The sequence below is a fragment of the Pseudorasbora parva genome, chromosome 5, assembly GCF_024679245.1.
Source record: "Pseudorasbora parva isolate DD20220531a chromosome 5, ASM2467924v1, whole genome shotgun sequence".
Lineage (NCBI taxonomy): Eukaryota > Metazoa > Chordata > Actinopteri > Cypriniformes > Gobionidae > Pseudorasbora > Pseudorasbora parva.
The window spans coordinates 16072309-16095829 of record NC_090176.1 but is presented as its reverse complement, the minus strand read 5'-3'; the positions used below and the strand labels follow the sequence as shown (position 1 = coordinate 16095829).

Sequence of the window (23521 nt, the reverse complement as noted above, 5' to 3'; positions counted from 1 at the left end):
TATATCGTGATATCTGGATTCTTTTTTTAGATTATGTCTCTCACAGTGGTCATGCACCTACGATGACGATTTCAAGTGGGAGAACTTGCAAAATAGCAGCGTGTTCAAAAACTATTGTCCTCACTGTATATATATATATATATATATATATATATATATATATATATATAATATGAATGGAGGCCTACAGCCAGCCTATATATATATATACACACACACACACACACACATATATAGGCTGTTTGGCAACAGTTCTTAGAACCCTAATTGATGAAGTGTATGGCTTTTCATTTCTTAAAATCACATAATGGCAATATTCTAGTCAAGATTCATCAGCCTCAAATTGTGAAAGAATGGTTGGGAGGGAGCATGAAGAATATTTTTTACACATAAAGTGTATAGATATAAATGTAGATATATAAATCATATATATATATATATATATATATATATATATATATATATATATATATATATATATATATATATATATATATATATATATATATATATATATATATATATATATATATATATTCAGTTTCCACTAACATACACTCTCTTCTCAGAGGTTTGAGTTGACTGATGGGAGCACAAAGCCTTCTCCGACTTCAGTGGTGAGCGTTGAGCCTGCGAGTGGAGATCATGCAGGACAGGCAGCCGTCACACTCAACATCGCCAACCAGAACATCACCTTTCAGGTCAGGACACAGCGATGGTGGTAAAGTGCTGTTTTAAAGAAAAATCTCTTGAATTAACAGTAACGTGTCCCTGTAGCGAAGATAGTGCTTTATTTGGAAATGTGGATTAGATAAACCATTTCTTCCCTCTAAAGGAAATGCTGTGGTTTCTCATCAGGTTCCTTCAGGGACACGGCCGATTCGCCCACCCAACAGCAGTCCCGCGTTCATCAGCACCCCCACCCACGACCGCCTGCTGGCTGAGATGATGCAGTCCCACCTCGTCAAAGACATTTGTCTGATCGGAGCCAAGGTACACAGGCAACTTCCCTGGGCCACCCTCTTGGAGCAAATGCACTTTGAACTAGAAAGTTGATGCGTGTTTAACAAGAACAATAGCTCACTATTCACACTGCCTGTTAAGGTAATGCAGGAAGATCACCGGGGTCTTCTGTGTGTGCGTCATAGGTTGTGTTCTTATTTAGGAGGTTCTGAGTAAGATTAGATCAGATGAACAATATAAATCATATGCTTGTCTAGTAATAATGCCTTGTGGTTTGTCTAATGCTGTTTCTTGTTTTGTTTTTTCAGGGTTGTGGCAAATCTGTAATTGCAAAAGAGTTTGCTGAAATGCTGGGCTACAGCATTGAACCAATTATGCTTTATCAGGTATTGTCAAAACATGAGTAAATGATATAAATGAATCAGTCCCAAGAAGACAAACAGGAATATGTTCTGGGGTCAATACAAGTTACATGTTAAACTCTATGCCACATATGCTGTCAATTACTACAGAAAATGGTTGTGAATTTTATAACCAGAGATGACAAACACATCATTTAATTTAATCTACCAGTAGTCATTCTGTTATTTTCTGTGGTATTGTCACAGATGCTGTCAGTAGAGCTTTACTTGTATTGATCCTAAAATGTTTCTTTAAAGGGATAGTTCACAGAAAAATGAAAATTTGATTTTTATCTGCTTACCCCCAGGGCATCCAAGATGTAGGTGTGTTTGTTTCTTCAGTAGAACACAAATGAAGATTTTCACTCCAGCCGTTGCTCGTATAATGCATGTCAATGGAGTGTTTTTCTATCTAATCCATATTAAACCCTGTGGCTTGTGACGACACATTAATGTCTTAAAACAAGAAACAATTGGTTTCTGCAAGAAACCGAACAGTATTTGTTTTTTTGTTGTTGTTTTTTTACCTCATATCAGACAAATCTCATCCAGTATTCCCAACGCCATTACTTACGTCAAGTAAGGTCAAAAATATATTTACATAGATGCCTCATTCGACCGATCCGCGCCATCCGCACAGGCACTAATGAGGAATCTATATATAAATATTAGGCTTGCCACAATATTCAAAATAATAATAAACCGTTTGGTACAGCATTCACGGTTCAAAACGCTCTTGTGAATTGCGTTTTTTAATAAAAAAATAATTTACTTAATTATTTCCATTTCTCTCCCTTTGAAATATTTCTTTCAGTTTATTTCGGCTCTTTTTGAGTGTGCCTGTGAATCTACGCGCTTATATGAGCAAATATCCAATCATATGCACTAAAAGTTAGGGGGTGTTTAGCCACGTTTTAAAGCCTTGCTGGTTTAACATTTCATTTGCTTGCTTATGCACAGTTTTGCATTGAGCGGGCGCACTAAAAGCCTCTCAAACACGTGATTACTGGACTAAGTAGTCTTACTGCGCTAATACTGTCAAATACACACAAGGCTAACTTATAAACACAGTCGGTTATGTCTAAAGTGAAAGTAAAATCTGCGTGTCTCTGTATGAGATGCGAGCAGGCCTTTAATTGACAGCAGCTAGTGAACGCTTGTCCTTAACGGGACAGTTCATCTTTAAAATTATGTTAATAAAAAAACAAAACACCTTTACTACAGTTTTCAATGTTCAGTCAATGTTGTGTATTGAAGACTATGTAGTTTTAATTTTAGCCTACATTTATTCATTCAATTTCATACTTAAATGCTACTGTACATCTCTGAGCTGCAACTGTAAATCTTTATATATATATATATATATATATATATATATATATATATATATATATATATATATATATATATATATATTATGATTATAATATTATACAATTCACTGGGAATGTGTACAAGGTTTTTTTAAGTAAAGGTTTTAGTTTAAGTAAGGGTTTTCAAGGCTTTTAAGTAAAATAAAGAAAAAGTATTGCAATAAAAACATTTTCTCCTTAACCTTTTTCTGTGCCTGTCACCTAAGAATACAATAGCGAAAAACTGATCCGATATATATATATGATCGTGCCGAGTTGTTGACCTTACTCTACAGAAGAAAAGGCATTTAGAATGCTGGATGAAATTTGTCTGATATGAGGTAAAAATACAATATAAAAAAATAATGTTGGGTTTTGTGCAGAACATCATTTCGTGTCTTAAGACATCAATGTGTCATCACAAGCCACAGGGTTTAATATGGATTTGTATGTCTATGTGTTTTTTACTCTTATAGTGACTCTCACAGAAAGCACTCCATTGACATGCATTATACTAGCAATGGTTGGAGTTAAAAATCTTCATTTGTGTTCTACTGAAGAAACAAACACACCTACATCTTGGATGCCCTGGGGTAAGCAGATAAACAACACATTTTCATTTTTGGGCGAACTATCTCTTTAAAGCTACAAGGCTTGTGCAAAATTTAGAATTTCAGAACAGGCCTCCATTCAGTTCATGAATTGGAATTTGAATTGAATTGACTCCGCCCCACAGGAATTTGAATTGAAATGACAGGAAATAGAATTAAATTCACGACAATTCAAAAAAATTCTACAGTCACACAACAAAAAGAATTTGTTGAATCTCACATACATTCAGTGTTAGGAAGATTACTTTGGAAATGTAATTGCTAACTGTTATAAGTTACCCATTATAAATGTGGTTTGGATTACTTTATCAATGTAAAGCAATTTCCTTTTAATATGATTAGTAACTAATTAAATTTAACCTCAGTAATACAACAATTACATTAATTTTGTAATGTAATAACAATTTCATTACATGCATTTACACTGTAAAAATATTACACTGTATCTACTTTTAAAAAAAATGGTAACAAAATTACACAGTATTGTTTTATCTTTTAGTAGTTTTTATGATTAATTAAATCTTATTAGTGGAATGTGCTTTTTTAAATTAAGTTGATTTTGAAAAATATATATAAATATTAGAGTAAATGGAAATTATCTGTTTATATTTGACTTTCAGTTATGTTATTCAAATAATTGATGCTGGCACAAGTAGAAACAAACTTGTTATTGCACTAGCATTAGCAAAGTTAGTGCTCATTGAAAAAAGCAACATTCTTCACAATAATAATTATAAAAAAGTTATTCACATCACAACCTAACCATAAGCTCTATTCTTCCTCACAATGGTAATGGTCAAATTTTAAACATAACAGAAATTCTTTCAAATGTCAAACATAAATGATTGCCTGATAAATGATTAAACATTATTAGATGATTGCCTTCACTCAAAAACACATTAAACAACACTTAATTTCAATATTCCAGCCATATGCAAAGCATGCTGGGAACTAACAAAGATGTGTCTAAATAAACTGCATAATTGAGCTAATTCACAATAAACAAGTAATCTTATTTTCCTTAATTTTATCAGCTTAATCAGTTTCTCAAATAAAGTCTTAAAATTGCTTACATTTCCTGAAAAATATTAGGAAAGTGTTAGCCTAGAAATCTAGACGCACCCTAGCGGCAGCCAATCTAATCTGCCCGCAAGTGTTGTCTAGCAACTCTCAATACCCTTCTGAGCTGTAAACGGCAAACTCTGGTCGGGCCAATCACGAGTCGGTGGGCGAGGCTTAACATAATGACGGCCGAGTTGCGCTTGCGTGCTTCTAGTAAACACAGAAACTGGCGAACGGTCTTTTGAATCAGCTTTGACCGCCACTCTGAAAGACTTGGAATTAAGCTTTTCTCTGAGAAAAGAACAAAGAACGGCACTGAAGTCATTCTTAAGATGTGTTTGTAGTTTTGCCGACCGGATGCTGCGAAAGTTTAATCTTTCAACTAGCTCTGGTTGGTCGTAGCGCTATCCTATCGCGTTCACGCCGTGCAGAGGGAGTTTGAAAGACAACCGTTTATCCCGCCCCTAGGATTGAGCTGTCAGTGGTGAGTTTCCAGACAAAACATCTTGATGTGGGTCTGGTTTGTCAGGCTAGGAAAGTGTATCTCTTGGTTTTATTTCTATACAACACTGAACCACAATTTTCTCAAGAAAAAATACACACATAAGTATCACCTTATATTACAAGAGAGTATTGTCACCCCTGTATGAGATGATCCACTCCATGTAAAATAAAGAATTTTTGCTTTTTAAAAATACGAAACACAGAAAAGTCTAGACAAGGAATTTTTTTTTTTGTTTTTTTTGTAAAGTTGCAGAAATGCACGTGTAACAGTTAAACATGTTGTCTAGCACGTTTTGCACGTTCTTGCACGTCCCATTTTGCACACAAGTTTAATTCGCAACTTTGGATGCAAACAGCTAATCTGTTCATCACCTGCACAGTGCTACAACAAATACTATTCACTAACACTACTCCATGGGAAATTGGCAAGAGGGCAGGATTTGCACTGAACTGGTTTAGGGGAGGAAATTACACGATTACGCTTGATCTGTAAAAATCTGAATAATTTTCAATGGGGGAAAATATATGTATACTACTAGGGGGCTGGAAACTGGACATTTGTCTTGCAATCACCAAACAGAGCTCAATTTAAGATTGAACAGTGGTCTGGGGAGTCTGCTCTGTATTTTTTACTGCACAAGAGGCGTGATAAATGAGCATTATTCAAATGACTCTGTATGCAATTGGATAATCTTTCAACCAATCAGACCACAAGAGGTGTGATCAATGGGCAACGACCTATCGCTTCTCTATCCGTAATCATGTTAAACCCACCAATAGGTGGATAAGCCGGTCTGTGATTTGTTCCCGCAAAAGTGTAACATAAGTAGTAGAAATAAATATACAGGTTTCCAGACTGAGTTGCAGGGCAAAATCAAATCTCAGGCTGGGTTTACCCAGTCTAACTGCATGTACCTTTAACCCAGAATATTCCTCTCTTCTGTTTTGGTTTCTGAGTTTACCTTCGTATCACATGAGCATGGTTTGTGTTTGCTCACTTGTGTGCAGCTGTGGCCCGTGAGGTTTGTTGAGGAAAGCTCAGTGTCGTCCTGGGCATCAGCACACAGAGCCAGAGGTTACGCACCACAGGGGTCACAGAGTTTCCATCAGCAATCATTGGCGTTTTTAATATTTGTGATTCTTACAAGACCACACAAAACATTTTTGAGCTTCAGCCCTTAAATAGCCATATGTTCTTGGGTTGTTTCTATTTTTGGATTGGAGGCACTGTCCTTGATCTCCCCCAGTTATCATTAACTGCATTGAACCTAATCTGCTGTCAGAACACAATGGCTCAGTTCCAAAATCTATTGAGCTGACAGTATTTTACAGTAAAAATACACATGTGATGTTAAAGGGTTAGTTCACCCAAAAATGAAAATCCTGTCATCATTGACTCACCCTCAACCTGTATGAGTTAGTGTTACCAGTCTGACTCTGACCATTAGGCCACGACTGCCTCACAATATCACATTGTTAGCTTAGCAACATGTTATTGCCTATGTAGTGTCTTCAAGATCAGTAACTTATTGGTCTCCATGAGAATTAGGATGCTGCCTATATAGACCGTAAAGCAGCCAACTATATTTTGAGTAAAGCTGGATTAAATATTGCTCAGTTTAAGTTCTACAAGAGTCCTTCAGTTTTGGAGCGACATAAAGATGTTTTGGATGAACTTTTCCTGTAATGTTTTGAGAAAAAAGATGACAATGCTCACTGAGACTTCAAATAAAATGATGTGTGGAGCCCTTGCTGTGTGACCAGCGGCCGGGTGCTTTCCTCACCAGCTGAGAGGCCCGTTAGCATCTGGGTCTTATCGCAGCATGTTCATGTTTTGATGCACCTCATACAGTCTGTGAAGAGCCGAACAAAACGCAGTGTAAACATTGTCACCGCAGGTAATAAACCTCTGCGTGCATTTGTGTTTGTACTGGAATGTCGGGAATTCCTTTGGCTCAGTGAGAATGGAGCAGGAAAGGGAAGCTGTTCAAGCATCATGCTTAAGTTATTTTTGCCCGGTGAGAGCAGGAGGTCACAGTGAATGGGGAAAAGAGGAATTTTGTGGCGCACTTCATCTTTTTAGCCCTCTGAAGCCCTTTTATGAACTCGTACGGGCCACGGCTCATCCCCAATGACATGCAGTGCTTTCAGTTGTGGAAAAAATACTACGTCACGGCCCAGAAAAAGAGTCTTGGCACTCGCTTTGACAAGCAATGATGTTTTCTGTCTCGTGTTTCCTCATGTTATGATAGTTTTGTTCTCCCTGTGTAGATTTACCTTTCGATAACTTTCCAACGTTTCCCTTGCCTTAAAAGTTCATGCTAATTTTCCTCAAACAACCTGGCAAACAGTCTTGGAGGAAAAGTTCAACTTGTCATATTTTAACGCTCAAGGCTTTTAAAATTGAATTCTGTGTATAATAACAAAAAAAAAATGAAATGTGAACTTTGATACAACTAAAATCGCAGTAGAAATTTGTATATTTGAACATCCTTGAGGCTAGCCTCTTCTGCTCGCCAAGGATGCATTTATTTAATCAGAAATACAGTTGCGAAATATTGGTAGTGTCACAAATAAAACATTATACACCATGCACTAAGTACTAAACCGTGGAGTGTATGAACTTTATCAGGTTGTTTTGTCATTCAGCATCAGAGTCTGATAGCGACAGTTGAGTGCATAAAGTGTCCCTCATCCATGTATTTAAAGTATACTTTTTATATTTTATACTTAATATAAAAATACTTAATATTTTGGTGGAAATCATGATACATTTTTATATTTGATGAATTGAAAGTTCATAAGAAATTTTTTTGTAACATTATAAATGTCTTCACTGTCACTTTTGATTGATTTAATGCAGCCTTCCTGAATTTCTTTTAAAAAAGTATATTTTATATAAGTGGGGTATATAAGTAGTGTACAGTATATACAGTCCCTGACAAAAGTCTTGTCGCTTGTGTACAAATTGACCTAAAGTGCCGCTGAAATATATTTCTAATCAAGATATTTTTACAAGAAATGGCTCATTTTAATCCCACCAGCTTTTGTGATAATGTTTCAGTGAAAAACTAAACTTTCAAAAAGTATTCTAATATTCACAGCTTGGTAAAGCCCATTGATTCAATTTTTGCAAAGACATAAGTGTTGTCACCTTGTCATATGAGCTTCCCCTGTGACTAATATTGGATCAATTAGGTCTCAAGTGTGTATAAAAAGAACCCCAGTATGCTAGACCTTCACATCAACTGCAACTAGACCTCTGCAAACATGCCTAAGATTCACACCCTGAGACTAAAGTTTTGAATATCAAGAGGCTGAAGACCAGATCCACTGCTGATGTGGCAGACACCTTCAATGTGTCTCAGCGTCAAGTACAGAGGATTTGAAGAGACTGGAGACGTTTTTGACAAGCCCAGGTCAGGCAGAGCCCACAAGACAACTGCTCGAGAAGACCGTTTGTTGGCTCGAAAATCCAAGGCCAGCCCATTTTCCACTGCAGCAGAGCTCTACGAGACCTGGTCATCTGAAGTCCCTTTGTCAACCAGAAAAGTTTCTAGGATTCTGCCTCAAAATGGCCTCCATGGTCGAATCAGTGCCCAGAAGCCAGCACTAATCAAAAGACAATTGAAAAACCGTGTGGCATTTGTCAAGGCCCACAGCCTGCTAAAAGGATGGACGCAGGAAAAGTGGCAGAAGGTGGATTTTCAGATGAATCTTCAGTTGAATTACACCACAGTCGCCGCAAATATTGCAGGAGACCTACTGGAGCCAGAATGGATCCGAGATTCACCCAGAAAACAGTGAAGTTTGGTGGCGGAAAAATCATGGTCTGGGGTTACATCCAGTATGGGGGTGTGCGAGATCTGCAGGATGGAAGGGAACATCAATAGTCTAAAATACCAAGAAATCTTAGCTACCTCATATATTCCCAACCATAAAAGAGGCCAAATTCTGCAGCAGGACGGTGCTCCATCGCATACTTCCATCTCCACATCAAAGTTCCTCAAGGCGAAGAAGATCAAGATGCTCCAGGATTGGCCAGCCCGGTCACCAGACATGAACATCATTGAGCATATGTGGGGTAGGATGAAAGAGGACGCATGGAAGACGAAACCAAAGAATATTGATGAACTCTGGGAGGCATGCAAGACTGCTTTCTTAGCTATTCCTGATGACTTCATCAATAAATTGTATGAATCCTTGCCAAACCGCATGGATGCAGTCCTTCAAGCTCATGGAAGTCATGCAAGATATTAAATTTGGACCTCACAACGCCACAACTTAATTTGCTGACATATTTTTGTATTTGCAGTAAATTTGTTACATTTCTGTATAGGCGACAAAACTTTTGTCTTGCCAAAATTTGACCTTTCTGTCTTGATTAAATGATAAATATTTCTTCTGTGAAAATTATTTATTTCAGTGCATTAAACATCATTTGGGAGGGTTTTAGCTTTTCATATGAGCTATTTCTAACACCAATTAATTAATTAAAAGTCAGGTTAATATCAGGTATTGCTACAAAATAGATAAGCGACAAGACATTTGTCAGGGACTGTATTATGTTGGGCACTATAGCCCAAGAATGTGAGATTATTATTAATAAACTTTAAAATTGGAACAAACCTGAAAATCGTTTGTGCAAGACTGATTTAAAATTTTCATTTCACACAATATTTTATTCAAAATTATCAGATATATTGCTATAAAACTACTTGCGATTATGGCACATGGCCCTTTTTGATTTAATCTTGAGTCAAGTTCAATTTTATTTGTAAAGCACATTTCCAACAGCCCCCAGGCTGACCAAAGTGCTTTACAGAAGAGCAAGAATAGCACACATACATAGAAATAAAACCAGAAAAGAATAAATAAAAAAAAACCTTTTTAAAAGTTTCACATATCAGAGTAAGCAGTCATTATTGATGTATTATTGTACAGTCACATCGCGTACACTTCCAAATCAATGCGAAGCCCTTGAGTATGAATGGCTGCTCTCTGATCAGTGTGACTCCATGTGAAGCCGTTCTCAAATGCACTAAAAACCCTGCCCATACACACTTCTGTCCTTCTTTCACCCCTACCCTCTCTGTCATTGCACTACAGGATATAGAAAATGACTGGTGTTGCCTCTCTCTATCTGTGTGTGTGTGTGTGTGTGTGTGTGTGTGTGTGTGTGTGTGTGTGTGTGTGTGTGTGGGGGGTGGGGGGTGTAGGATATGACTGCGCGGGACCTCCTCCAGCAGAGGTACACCCTTCCTAATGGAGACACTGCCTGGAGGGCATCCCCGCTGGTCACTGCTGCTCAGGAGGGTAAGCTGGTACTGCTGGATGGCATCCATCGTGTCAACCTGGGCACTCTGGCTGTGCTGTCTAGGTCAGTCTCAAACCAAACTGCACTTCCTGTTTTTAGCTCCAATCTAGAGGCTTACACCATATCCTAACCCTGTTTGATGCTATCATTTTTATCGGCCGTTACCCTGAATAGTCCATTATATTCATTCTTCTTTTTAATATTTGTATTACTACTACTGCTAATGGTAATAATTCTAGTAGTAATTCAAATATTTGTAATGATACATTATTATTATTATTAGTAATAGTAGTTTATTGATAGACTGACAATATTAATAATTATTAATATCATTATTATTAATAAAATAATTATTACTAGTGCTACTACATGTATTATTTGTTCTTTATTAAAACAATTGTTGCTGTTGTTATTTACTTTATTTACTTATATTTATTTTATACCGATCAGGCATAACATAATGACAGGTGAAGTAAATAACACTGATTATCTCTTCATCACTGCACCTGTTTGTGGGTGGAATATATTTGGCAGCAAGTCAACATTTTGTACTCAAAGTTGATGTGTTAGAAGCAGGAAAAATGGGCAAGTGTAAGGATTTGGGTTATACTCCAGGGTTTCAACTGATATAAAGCCATATGCTAATCGCTGTAACCCTTTAATGTCATGTCTGAATGCTATTATTTATTTGTAATTCACTATAATGATACAAATAAGTAACTGGCGGACAAACAACTGGAAACTTGTTGTATCAAGTCTGATTAGGACACTGTGTTATATGCACCTCTATTCTAAATGTCTATTGCCAGATATTTTTAATACTTTATATATTATCTTTTTTGCAGATTACATTTTTTTTTAATCTAAAAACACTCTGATGGTGTGAAAATCCCAACACTGATATTTCTGTGCTTGCAATCTTCACTTTAGAGCAGATAGCTGATCTTCACTCTCATGTTATTGTTCTTGATTGGTTGGGTCATTAATCTGGCCTGTCTACTGTTTCAGGTTGCTGCATGACCGAGAGCTGGCTCTGTATGACGGGACTCGACTACTGAAGTGGGACCGTTACCAGACTCTAAAAGAGGAAATGAAGCTCACTGACCAGGAGCTGAAAGACAGGTAAATGCATATTATGTCAATAAAGGATGCATAAATAACAGGTTATTTTAAATGAATATTCATTATAAATACAAAATGTTTTTTATTTTTTTCTGGTAATGGAACCAAACATTGTTAAATAAAACTTCATACAGCTACTTTCAGGATTTACTAAAGACACAAAGGGCCCTATCTTGCACCCAGCGCAATTGACTTTGTACACCGACGCATGTGTCATTCCTATTTTGCACCGCGCAAGGCGCGCTTTTCCCTCCACAGAAGCATGTCACTAAACTAGTGAATGAACTTGCGCTCCCTGGGCGGTTCAGCGCAAAAAAGGAGGCGTGTTCCGGCGCAAACAATCCCTGGTGCTATTTTGCTGTTCCATTAAACAATTGCGTCACTGACCAGAAAAAACCTGGTCTAAAGTCAGTGGCGTGTTGCGCGTTGTTCATTATGCTATTTAAAGGGCGCATGCTTGACCATAATGTATAGCGTGCACAACGCGCATACACTTTGCTCATGTAATCTACACAGATGCAACAGTTATTTTTGCAAAATTATAAATTGTTACACTAAAAAAATATTAACACATGAGATGACGGAAATCATTGTGGTGTGCCACGAAGATGTGAAAAACTAGGCATAAATCTAGTTTACAAATTATTCAGGCTCATTGTAGTAATTAAGGATCTGACCTGTTTGCCCAATAGTGGCAAGACATATATGTATATTAGGACATCTGTCTTTCACTGCTCTTACAAGAACATCAGTCTCCTCGGCTGTGAACCGCTCCTGGCGTGCGCCTGGTAAATACGCCATAATAATAGCAATCCATAATGGAACTTGCGCACCTGCTTTTAAAGGGAATGTTGGATGACGCTCTGATTGGTTTATTCACGTTACGCCCAAACCACACCTATGAATAATGAAGCTACTTCAGACCAACCCATTTTAGATTTGTGCTGGGCGCAAGAGCCATTTATCCCGCCGGGAAAATAGCAACAGCGCTGAGACCCGCCCACAAAGTTACTTGCGCCTCGCGCTTTGACACTTGCGTTTCAGATTGTTAAAATAGGGCCCACAGTGATAAATTAGTGCTAAAAAGGCATGGACAAGGCTATTTTTGAGGCTGACCTTATTCTGTATGCATTTGTAGGAGTTTCCCTTTCAGATGCAAAATTGTGGTGTCACGCGAGGTGATTTACTATGGTTTGCACTCCACGACTTACTGATATGTGTGCCATTATTTAACTCCCAAAAAAGCATATCCTAATCCAGACTCTAATTTGCGCTGCTCTTGGTAGATTACGTTGGTCATTATGGACATGATCCGGCTGCATCTGTGTTCTGAATTTGCACCAGTAGATCACTTGCAGAACATAGTGATCCAGTAATCTAGTAGCTGAGGCTATGGGAGTAGACTCGTAGGGCAGCGAAGCAAGTGCATTCCGGGGGTTTGTTATCTTTCATCCCCATGAGACTAAAGTATATTTTCTGTCTTTTCTCAGTCTAGAAGGCACCAAATTCAAAATTGCACATTTCTACTGCATTAATGACCCAGTTTAGAACAAAAATGTTTTGTTCTTTTTTTTTTTTTTTTTAGTTTTTTTTTTGTGTGGATAAAATATAAGAATATACCATCATTTTAAATGGTGTTTTTTTTTAATTAATTAATTAATTTATTTATTTGTATTCAGTCTAATGGTTTTGCTATATGAACTACATCTATGTATATATCCCGTTATATCTAAGAATACGCTGAAAGATCCATTGTGTGGATCTAAGATGGATACACACATAATGGGCTTAGGAATGGAATCTCATTAATTTATAAATGTTTTATGTCCATCTGAGATAATGCTTTTTGTAAGTATGTCGTAAAAATAAGTACTTGCATGAGACTAATGCTCTATGTAGTTCTTATAGGAAAACCAGCACCTATCAGTACCCTTTCTTATGAGAGCTTCTAGTGCCAACTGCAGTTACAGAATGGGATAATTTGCTGTGGCTCGGCAGTGTGCCACGATCATGGAACAGAATAGAAATCTCACACCAATCAACACCTGTATGTGTGCAGTGTATTGTGGGGGAGATTATTTAGCACATTTATAGCAACCCTTCCTGTCTTCAAGCAATCAAAGGATTATCCAATGAATTTCAATTCAGTTCAATTCAATTTCAAAAATTTTGGCACAAAGTGATTCAAATTTATTCTAGGTTATAGAGCTCAGCTCACAAAACAACATCAAAACATTCATTAAAAAATACACTTATAAAATATTGATAAAGTCAGAGACTACATTCACACTGGCAGTCCAAATCTTATTATTTGTGTATCTTTTTGGAATCCGATCTAAATTTAAGAGATCACTCAAAAAGGTAAATTCTGTCATCATTTACCCACCCTCAAGTTGTTCCAAACCTTTATATGTTTCTTTGTTCTGCAGTACACAAAGGAGGATACTTGGGAGAACGTTTGTAACCAAGCAAATCTCGCCCCCTCATTGACTACCATAGTATGTTTCCCCCTACTTATCTGTTTGGAATCTGATATCCACACAGTGTATCGCAACTGTTCAATTCCGATTTGTGTTCCCTTGCGTCCTTTTGTTTTCCAGAATATCTGCATTGGTTTCTATGACACACCGAACCTGGTAAATTACCTTGTAAATTAATGAAATTAAATGACCAGATTGATTTTTCCAGTAAATATACCATCTACTGCATGTTTACATAAAAAATCAATCAGTTAAAATCAGTGGAGCTCACTGTAAACGGCTCCAATACAGCTTTGTTATTGACACAAAGCAAACTTCTTAAGTCAACACTGTCATTATGACCTGTGCTCATGCCACTAATCGTATTATTTGTACCTGTAATTTACCAGTAAAGACTGTATATATGAACTGGGCTAATGTGTAGCCTTGGCGCTGGACTACTACGCTAAATGAAGCAGCAGCATAGCAGTATGAGGTTGGTATGCATGACTTAATTCACTGCTGCTGTCTTAGCCAGTCTCAAAATTCAAAGAGTTGTGTGGATCACAGAGATGCCTCCATTATACAACCATTTTCATTGTGACATGCACACAACACAACTTGGTTTCTGCAATGAAAATGTGACTAGCAAAAAAGCTACATAAATTATGATGGATTTACATAAATCTGATTGAATTCTATGATTTTTAAATGACATATGAATATTTACCTCAGCAGTGACTGAATGATACCCCAGATAGTCATGCAGTATGAATAGAGCAGTGACCCGACGAGTTTGAAAATCGTGCAGTCTGAACTAGGCTTTAGAGCACTCAATAAGTCACGTCCAGTTCTCCGTCTCGGTTGGCCTGAAGCAGCCACAGTCATGAATGAATGAGTGTTATGACGGCTCGCACACATTTGATGGGCAAAGCCACATAGGAGATGTTGATTAACTACTCATGACATCATCTCTATAGAGAGAGACACTATCTCAGTCCAACAAGCTTTGTGACAGCGAGTCTAGACCATGCGCCCATGTCTTTGAGAAAAGCTGAGTTACGATGAGATGCATTTCAGTCCATGACAATGGCAGCTTTCATCTCCAAGACCGCAATAACAGGAAACTGCCCACCAGACGGTCCAGCTCAATTTAATCCGAGGGCTGATTTTATAGGTTTTGTCAGTTAGCACCATGACACTTTCTGTTTATTCCGATCTGTCCTTTACTTGCCTTCAGATGTGCAATTTTAAAGTGTCTGAGAAATTTAACACTACAATATTCTGTTGCTATGGAGCATCATCGTATTTGAATTGAAGAGTTAATAAACTAAAGTCTTAGTAGTTTCAGTCTTATTTTATTTATTTGTTTAACAGCATACAGTATTGTTTTAGCACTCTTGTGGCCTTTTTAGATCTGGTTCCTTTTTTATTTTTTTGGAAACCAAATGAATGATGTTGGACTTAAAAATAAACCTTCTGTCATAATTTACTCACCCTCATGTCAAACCAAACCTGACTTTCTTTTGTGCAACACAAAAGATGGTATTTTGAACAGTCTTTTTTTTTTTTTTTTTGCATTCTTTTTCATGCAGTTACAATGAATAGGGACTGGTGCGCTTGTGACCGAAGTAGTGATGTGTGGTTAATTCGATTTATTTAGACCAGTGTTTCCGAAAGGTTGGTTGCCAGTCCATTTTGAGTAGCACTCTAGTCTATAGTCCAAAAGAAACTAAAAAAAAAAAAAAACACACGAATAATTGATCATGCTTTTCTGATGTGAGACTTTTATTTTGAAAGACATGTCTGATAAAAACGTGTTCCGATTCGGTATCTGCTGTTAGATGAGATGTTATAAGGCTGTATGTCATTATTTTAACATTGTTTTCGTAATGGAATAGCAAGTCTCTCAAAGAGACCACAAAGTATTGGGGCACCCCTCTAAATCATTGAATTCCGGTGTTCCAATCACTTACATGGCCAAAGGTGTATAAAATTAAGCACCTTGGCATGCAGACTGCTTCTACAAACATTTGTAAAAGAATGGGTCAGGAGCTCAGTGAATTCAAGGTTGGCACCGTGTTAGGTTGTCACCTGTGCAATAAGTTCATTCAGGAAGTCCTCACTACTAAATATTCTACGGTCAACTGACAACAGCAACTCAGACACAAAGTAATCGGCTAAGTAAAATTACAGAGCAGGGTCAGCGCATGCAGATGTGTAGCACATGCGCACAGTGTGTAGATGTCGCCAACTTTCTGCAGAGTCAATATCTACAGACCTCCAAACTTTGTGTGGCCTTCAGATTAGCTCAAGAACAGTGCATAGAGAGCTTCATGGAATTGGTTTCCATGGCCGAGCAGCTGCATCCAAACCTTACATCACCAAGCGCAATGCAAAGCGTTGGATGTAGTGTTAAAAAGCACGCCGCCATTGGACTCTAGAGAAGTGGAGACATGTTCTGTAGAGTGAAGAATCACGCTTCTCTGTTTGGCAACCCGATGGATGAGTCTGGTTTTGGTGGAGGAGAATTTGTCAGGAGAATGGTACTTGTCTGACTGACTTGAGCTAAGTGCAAATTGTGGTTATATACAGTGGGGCAAAAATCGTGTCAGACACCAATTTTACAAGTTCTTCCAATTAAAAAGATGAAAGAGCCCTATAACTTTCCATCATAGGTACACTTCAACTACGAGAGACAGAATGGAAAAAAAACAAAAAAAAACAAATCACATTTCTGATTTTTAAAGAATCTACTTGCAAATTTCTACTTGCAAAGATTTCTGGCTCTCACAGACCTGTAACAACTTATTTAAGAGGCTCCTCTGTCCTCCACTTGTTACCTGTGGTTATCAGTATAAAAGACACCTGTCCACAACTTCAAACAGTCAGACTCTAAACTCCACTATGGGCAAGACCAAAGAGCTGTCAAAGGACACTAGAAACAAAATTGTAGACTTGCACCAGGCTAGGGAGACTGAATCTGCAATAGGTAAGCAGCTTGGTGTGAAGAAATCAACTGTGGAAGCAAATTTTTAGAAAATGGAGCTATACAAGACCATGATTATCTCCCTCGAGCTGGGCTCCACGCAAGATCTCACCTCGTGGGGTCAAAATGATCACAAGAACGGTGAGCAAAAATCCCAGAACCACACGGGGGGACCTAGTTAATGACCTGCAGAGAGCTGGGACTAAAGTACCAAAGGCTACCATCAGTTACACACTATGCCGCCAGGGACTCAAATCCTCCAGTCCCAGACGTATCCCCTGCTTAAGCCAGTACTTGTCCGGGCCTGTCTGAAGTTTGCTAGAGAGCATTTGCATGATCCAGAAGATGATTGGGAGAATGTCATATGGTCAGACCAAAATAGACCTTTTTGGTAAAAACTAGTTTAGAGTAGAAAGAATGCTGAGTTGCACCATACCTACTGTGAAGCATGGGGGTGGAAACATCATGCTTTAGGGCTGTTTTTCTGCAAAGGGACTATGACGACTGATCCGTGTAAAGGAAAGAATAAATGGGGCCATGTATTGTGAGATTTTGAGTAAAAACCTCCTTCCATCAGCAAGGGCATTGAAGATTAAACATGGCTGGGTCTTTCAGGATGACAGTGATCCCAAACACATCTCCTGGCAATGAAGGATTGGCTTCACAAGAAGCATTTCAAGGTCCTGGAGTGACCTAGCCAGTCTCCAGATCTCAACCCAATTGACAATCTTTGGAGGGAGTTGAATGTAAATCCATGTTTCTCAGCGACAGCCTCAAAACATCACTGCTTTAGAGGAGTTCTGCATGTAAGAATGGGCCAAACTACCAGCAACATTGTGTAAAAACCTTGTAGCGACTGACAGAAAACTTTTGACCTCTGTCATTGGCGACAATGTGATTTTCTGGATTTTGTTTCTCATTCTCTCTCATAGCAAGTGAAGTGTACCTATGATGAAAATTTCAGGCCTCTCTCATCTTTTTAAGTGGGAGAACTTGCACAATTGGGGGCTGACTAAATACTCTTTTGCCCCATTGTATTATAATACGTGGTTGTTTTTCAGGGATTATTCTTGGCTCCTTAGTTCCAGTAAAAAGATCTCTTAATACTTCATACCAAGACATTTTGGACAATTTCCTGCCCCCAACTTTGTGGGAGCAGTTTGGGGATGACCTCTTTCTGTTCCAACATGACTGTGCACCAGTGCACAAAGCAGGGTCCATAAAGACATGGATGAGCCGGTTTGGTGTGGAGAAACTTGACTGACCTTAACCCGATAGAACTAGCCTGACAAGCCAGACCCACATCAAGATGTTTGGTCTGGAAACTCATCATAGACAGGGCTCAATCCGAGGGGTGGGATAAACAGTTGTCTTTCAAACTCCCTCTGCATGTGATAGGATAGTGCTACAACCAACCAGAGCAACGAAGGTGAAACAGAGCTTGTTGATAGATTAAACATTCACCGTATCCGGTCGGCTAAACTCCGAACACATCTTCCCTTTTTAAGAATGACTTAACTCCAAGTCTTTCAGAATCGCAGTCAAAGCTGATTCGAAAGACCGCCGCCGCTCGCCAGTTTCTGTGTTTACTAGAAGCACGCAAATGCAACTCGGCCGTCGTCATTATGGCCCAGCCCGCCGATGTGATTGGCCCATCCAGAGTGAGGGGAATACAGCTCAGAAGGGTATTGAGAGTTCCTAGACGACACTTGCGGGCAGATTAAATTTGCTGCCGCTAGGGTGCGTCTAGATTTATAGGCTACGATAGAACACCTTTGGGATGAATTAGAGCGGAGAATGCAAGCCAGACCTTCTCGTCCAACATCAGTGCCTGACCTCACAAATGAGCTTCCAGAAAAATTGTCAAAATTCCTATAAACACCTATAAATTCCTAAACCTTGTGGAAAACCTTACCAGAAGAGTTGAAGCTGTTATAGCTGCAAAGGCTGGGCCAACTCTTTATTAAACCCTACGAATTAAAAACGGTATATCATTAAATTTCATGTGCATGTAAATGCAGGTGTGCCAAAACTTTTGACAATATAGCATATTGTTCAAGGATTAATTTTCCACCGTTAGTAAATTGCTCATCGTTAGTGCATTGCATGACCTGGTTGTAATCATAACCATACCTTATCAACACCTGGTCAGTGAAATTACAAATTTGTGAGTGTCTTGGTGAAGAAATCAGTGCTGTTGGATGTATATTTGTGTCCTGCTGGTGGAGCCCCACCTAGACGGGTAGGAAGGATGTTTGTGGTGGCGCGTCTGAGGTTGAAATAAAGCCACTTCCTCTTCCTGTGTTTCTAGTCGGTGTCTCAGACTTCACTTGTGGTCTCTTCATGTGGTTCCAATACTGCTCTTAATTAGCAAGCCTCTGTTCCTGTCAGCATCAGACTCGCATACACACTCCTCTCTGTATAGGCCTATTAATGATCCCTCTAAAAGTTGTACTTTGCTTGGCTGCATGGGCAGGGCTGGTGTCTTTGACCTCCTGAGGTCACTGAATAGTGCTCTCACTGAATTAACTATTCTTGGTATCTTGGTCTGTCTTTCCATTTAGCTCTCCATCTTTCTCAGACTTATTCCATACTGCAGTTTATAATGCGTTGCAGGAACACTTTCAGCATCGCAAAACCTATCTTGTTCATGCAAATAGTTTGAAACAAATTGGTTCTCAACTGGCTTTGCTTTAATTGGCTTATATACACTGTATACAATACAAAATCAATGTAATTAAAAGGTCACAAAAATCCAGTTTCAAATAGATGCTGTTCTATTGCCCTATCTATTCATCAAATAATCCTGAAAGGATCACTCTTTCCACAAAAATATTAAGCACAATTATTTTCAACAGAAATGTTTCTCAAGAAAAGCAGCATATTAGAATGATTTCTGAAGGATTGTGTGATGTTGAAGGAATGTGTGTGAAGTAATGATGCTTAAAATGATGCTTTTACGTCACAAGAATAAATTACATATTATAGTATACTGCAAAGGAAAATGGTTATTTTAAATTATAATAATGTTTTACAATTTTACTGTTTTTACTGTAGTTTCATCAAAGAAATGCAGCCTTGGTGAGCAAGAATCTTGCACCCTTAAAAATAAAGGTGCTAGGAAGAACAAAAAATGGGGTTTTAGAGTGATGCCATAGAAGAACCATTTTTGGTTCCCCAAATAACCGTTTTTGTGAAGTGTTCTTTAAAGAACCCTTTTTTTCAAACCATTTTATAGTCTAAAGAACCTTTTTGCACTACAAAGAACTGTTTGTGCAATGGATAGGTTATTTGGATATTAAAGATTATTCATGGAACCATACACCCTGCCAAATAACCATTTAAGAACCTTTATTTTTAAGAGTGTACCGAGCCCAAACTTTTGAACGGTGGTATATTTATTATCTTTCTTACAACAATCCTGTAATTCTCCATGGCAAACACATAGTATGTTTTTTTGTTTTTGTTTTTTTTTCCACAAAAATCTTGCTCTCCACCAAGCTGTAAATGCTCATTCACACTTCTGCATGTGCAACCATGAAACATCAAAGTTCAAACCAATTGCGATTAGTAATATTAACGTCAAACCTGGCAAAATGGGTCTTGATGCACCATAATTGAACATACAGGACCACAGAGGACTAGTGGAGTTTTACAGTGAATAATGACTCAAGTCTGTCATTTTTTCACACAAACCTATTACACAGCTTCAGTAGTCACGTGGAATTTTCTGTTTTGTTTTGTAGCTTAACTTGACAGCCCCTGGTCACTTAACCTTGTTTGGATAAATGGTGTTTCTTCTAGTTTTCTCAGCGACACATTTTGTGTTATTGAGTTAAGATGATAGCAGTGCACCGGTGTATGATTATCACTAACATGTGGTACGTTCAGTAATGATGTGTAAATGTAAGAAAGTGAAGATGGTGTCTTTGAAACCAGGGACATGGACTTGGAAGGCAGGAAGGTGTTGCTAGGCAACAGGAGGCAGTTGATCAGATGAAGATCTAAAATGGTGTGATAATGAAGAATCTCGATCGCTCTCGCTGTCAGTAGGTGTATCTCTGCATTTCATGCAGGGTGCTTCATTGTTTATAAATAGACGGAGCTGTCCAGTGGGATTAGGTGGCGATGCAGCTCGAGCACAAGCGATTGTCAGCGATACAATATCAGTGTGCCAGAGATCAGCGAGGGCACAGATCTTGACATGGGCATATCCTATTCACTTTGACAGATGAATGGACTGGCTTCACCTCGTCTTGTTCTCATATCATCATCAGTGATCAGGTGCCTTTGGTTATGCCAAACCCTGAACATATCATAATCATAATAACAAAGATTGACAGTCACTGTGACGGTAATGACTGTTTTCAGGTCACCTGCTCAACATGTTGCTCTATTGTCTTTATATTATATGTGTAATAACGCCACATTGGCTATGTTGAGAATGCAATAGTAACTAGTTACTTATACCCACTGCAGACTATTTTAAATTGAAAGTGAAACAATCTCAGTCGCGGACACATTACCGCTCTAAAGATTGGGGTTGTAGGATCTTTCTAAATGTTTTTTTAGAGAAGTCTCTTTATGCTTATTAAAGGTGCACTATGTAACTTTTTTCCGTCGCCTATTCAAAGCAAAGGTGTAGTTTGATGATGCCAGGTTTGAGCGCAGAATCTTGGGACATGTGGTCTTTACCTCACAGCCGGTGGAAAAGAATCAGGATAGGACTCGGGTAGAAATCAAGTTCATGGATGTGAATATTAACATTACTAAAGTTAATGCTGAAGCAGAGCAGGACCGAGTGTTGTGGAGCTGGGCAAGGCCGCTGGAGCGATTGAACGATTGAACTTGGTTTAAATAGCAATTTTCTCACAAATATCAAATAGTTGGAAATATTTGGGATATTGTAAGTACTCAACTGAACAAAATATATAACACTGGCCTAGTGGTTTTTGGATATTTAACTGAAAATAGAATTTCCTAATAAAATTTAGGAAAAACAGTAATACTGTCAAACAATATTACAAATTAAATTTTGAATATATTTTAAAATGCTTTTTCTGTGATGCATCATTATTCCAGTCTTCAGTGTCACATGATCCTTCAGAAATCTTTCTATGAGTCTGATTTGCTGCTCAAGAATAATTTTGTGTTATCAATAATGATTTAAGTTAATTTTCTTTAAAAAAAACATCACTCGCTCACAGAGATACACTCGCACTCTCTCTCCCTCTCTCTCTCTCTCTCTCTCTCTCTCTCTCTCTCTCTCTCTCTCTCTCTCTCTCTCTCTCTCTCTCTCTCTCTCTCTCTCTCTCACTCTCACTCTCACTCTCACTCTCAATAGTTTATTCAGATAAATGTTGTAATTCATTCATTCAAATAAATGTAATTTGTCCTACTATATCTCTGTGTCTGACGGGGAGAATGTTAAACATTTTTCAACACATCTAGTCAAATATTGCACTGCAAATATCAGTATCAATTTTAACTTGTAACTGCTGGCAAATGACCATGGTTTAAGCAGGATAATCCATGGCTAACCGTGCATTAATAAGCTCGATTGCTCTCCACTTCACATCGGATGGTTCTTTGTTTCCACTTCGAGAACTAGAATACTTTAATGCTCAGGTAGCCATGGGTTGTCCCAAATACATACATATTTTGGCAAAAGTGCCTTTACATGCACATGAATTGAATGACATGTCATTCTTAATTTGTAGGGTTTAATATGAAACCAGTTGTAAATGCTATCTTCTCCACAGATCCATCTTCCCAATCCACCCGTCATTCCGGATCATCGCCCTAGCGGAGCCTCCTCAGGTCGGGAGCACCACGCAACAGTGGCTCGGGCCAGAGATTCTCACCATGTTTCTCTTTCACACCATCAAACCACTGGCAAAGGCAGAGGAAACGGCCGTTCTACAGGGCATGGTCAGTCACATCACCTTCAGACTGATTTCAATAATGTTGTTGTTTGGTTAAATATGCTTACACCCAACATGTTTATGGAACGCATATCTTGTTTAATCAAATGCAATATTAGCTCTGTTCCTTTCTTTCTAGATTTGATTTGTTTGTAATGTTCTTTTTATAACAGATCCCCAATGTGCCCAAAGAAGCAGTGGAGCAGCTGCAACACCTGACTCACAGCCTGAGAAAATCCAACGATCCAACGGTGAGCTTTCCAATGTTAGGTCCTTAAAACCTTCAACAAAGGCAGAGGCCAGAATTGATTTCTTCACCACCTACACGGAGTAAGGAGAGGTTGTGGCTCATTCCTTGGCTCCAGTGGTCCAAGTGCGGAATCATATGCGTAGGGAGATAGGAGGTTCTTCTCATACCTTATCAGCACATTTGTTAAGTTTTTTTTTGAAAACACCACATATGGTTTCTTGTATAGTAACTGCTTACTCTGCTGTTTAATAGTGATTTCTGTCCTAGAAACCCTAAATATCCTGTTGTATCAGAGCAAAAGAGCGATTGTCCTACTTTTTCATCAGACTTTGTGCTGTGGTTTTTGTGGTTTTGTTTTTGATAAAATGTAAATGATCTTTGGTGTTTTTTTATGCCATGTCCAGGCCCTGTTTCTTGCTTCTTCATTGTCCACCAGGCAGCTGCTGAGAATATGTCGGCGTCTTTCACAGTATCCACAGGAGAGTGTTGCTCATGCTGTGAACAAAGCCTGTCTGTCCAGGTAGACAAAGTCAACCCCATTCATATATGAATGTATACAATACCAGT

The 23521-nt window shown here is 38.3% G+C and overlaps 1 protein-coding gene across 1 annotated transcript in view; it reads left to right on the top strand.

Moving 5' to 3' along the window:
- The window catches only part of vwa8 (von Willebrand factor A domain containing 8), a 159644-nt gene that overhangs the window by 15033 nt on the left and 121090 nt on the right, over positions 1 to 23521 (top strand). The window contains exons 10-17 of the mRNA XM_067443330.1: positions 570 to 701; positions 859 to 993; positions 1272 to 1349; positions 10113 to 10273; positions 11219 to 11332; positions 22543 to 22711; positions 22878 to 22955; positions 23359 to 23474. Of these exons, the coding sequence (XP_067299431.1) occupies positions 570 to 701; positions 859 to 993; positions 1272 to 1349; positions 10113 to 10273; positions 11219 to 11332; positions 22543 to 22711; positions 22878 to 22955; positions 23359 to 23474 (983 nt within the window). The remainder of the gene's footprint in view (positions 1 to 569; positions 702 to 858; positions 994 to 1271; positions 1350 to 10112; positions 10274 to 11218; positions 11333 to 22542; positions 22712 to 22877; positions 22956 to 23358; positions 23475 to 23521) is intronic.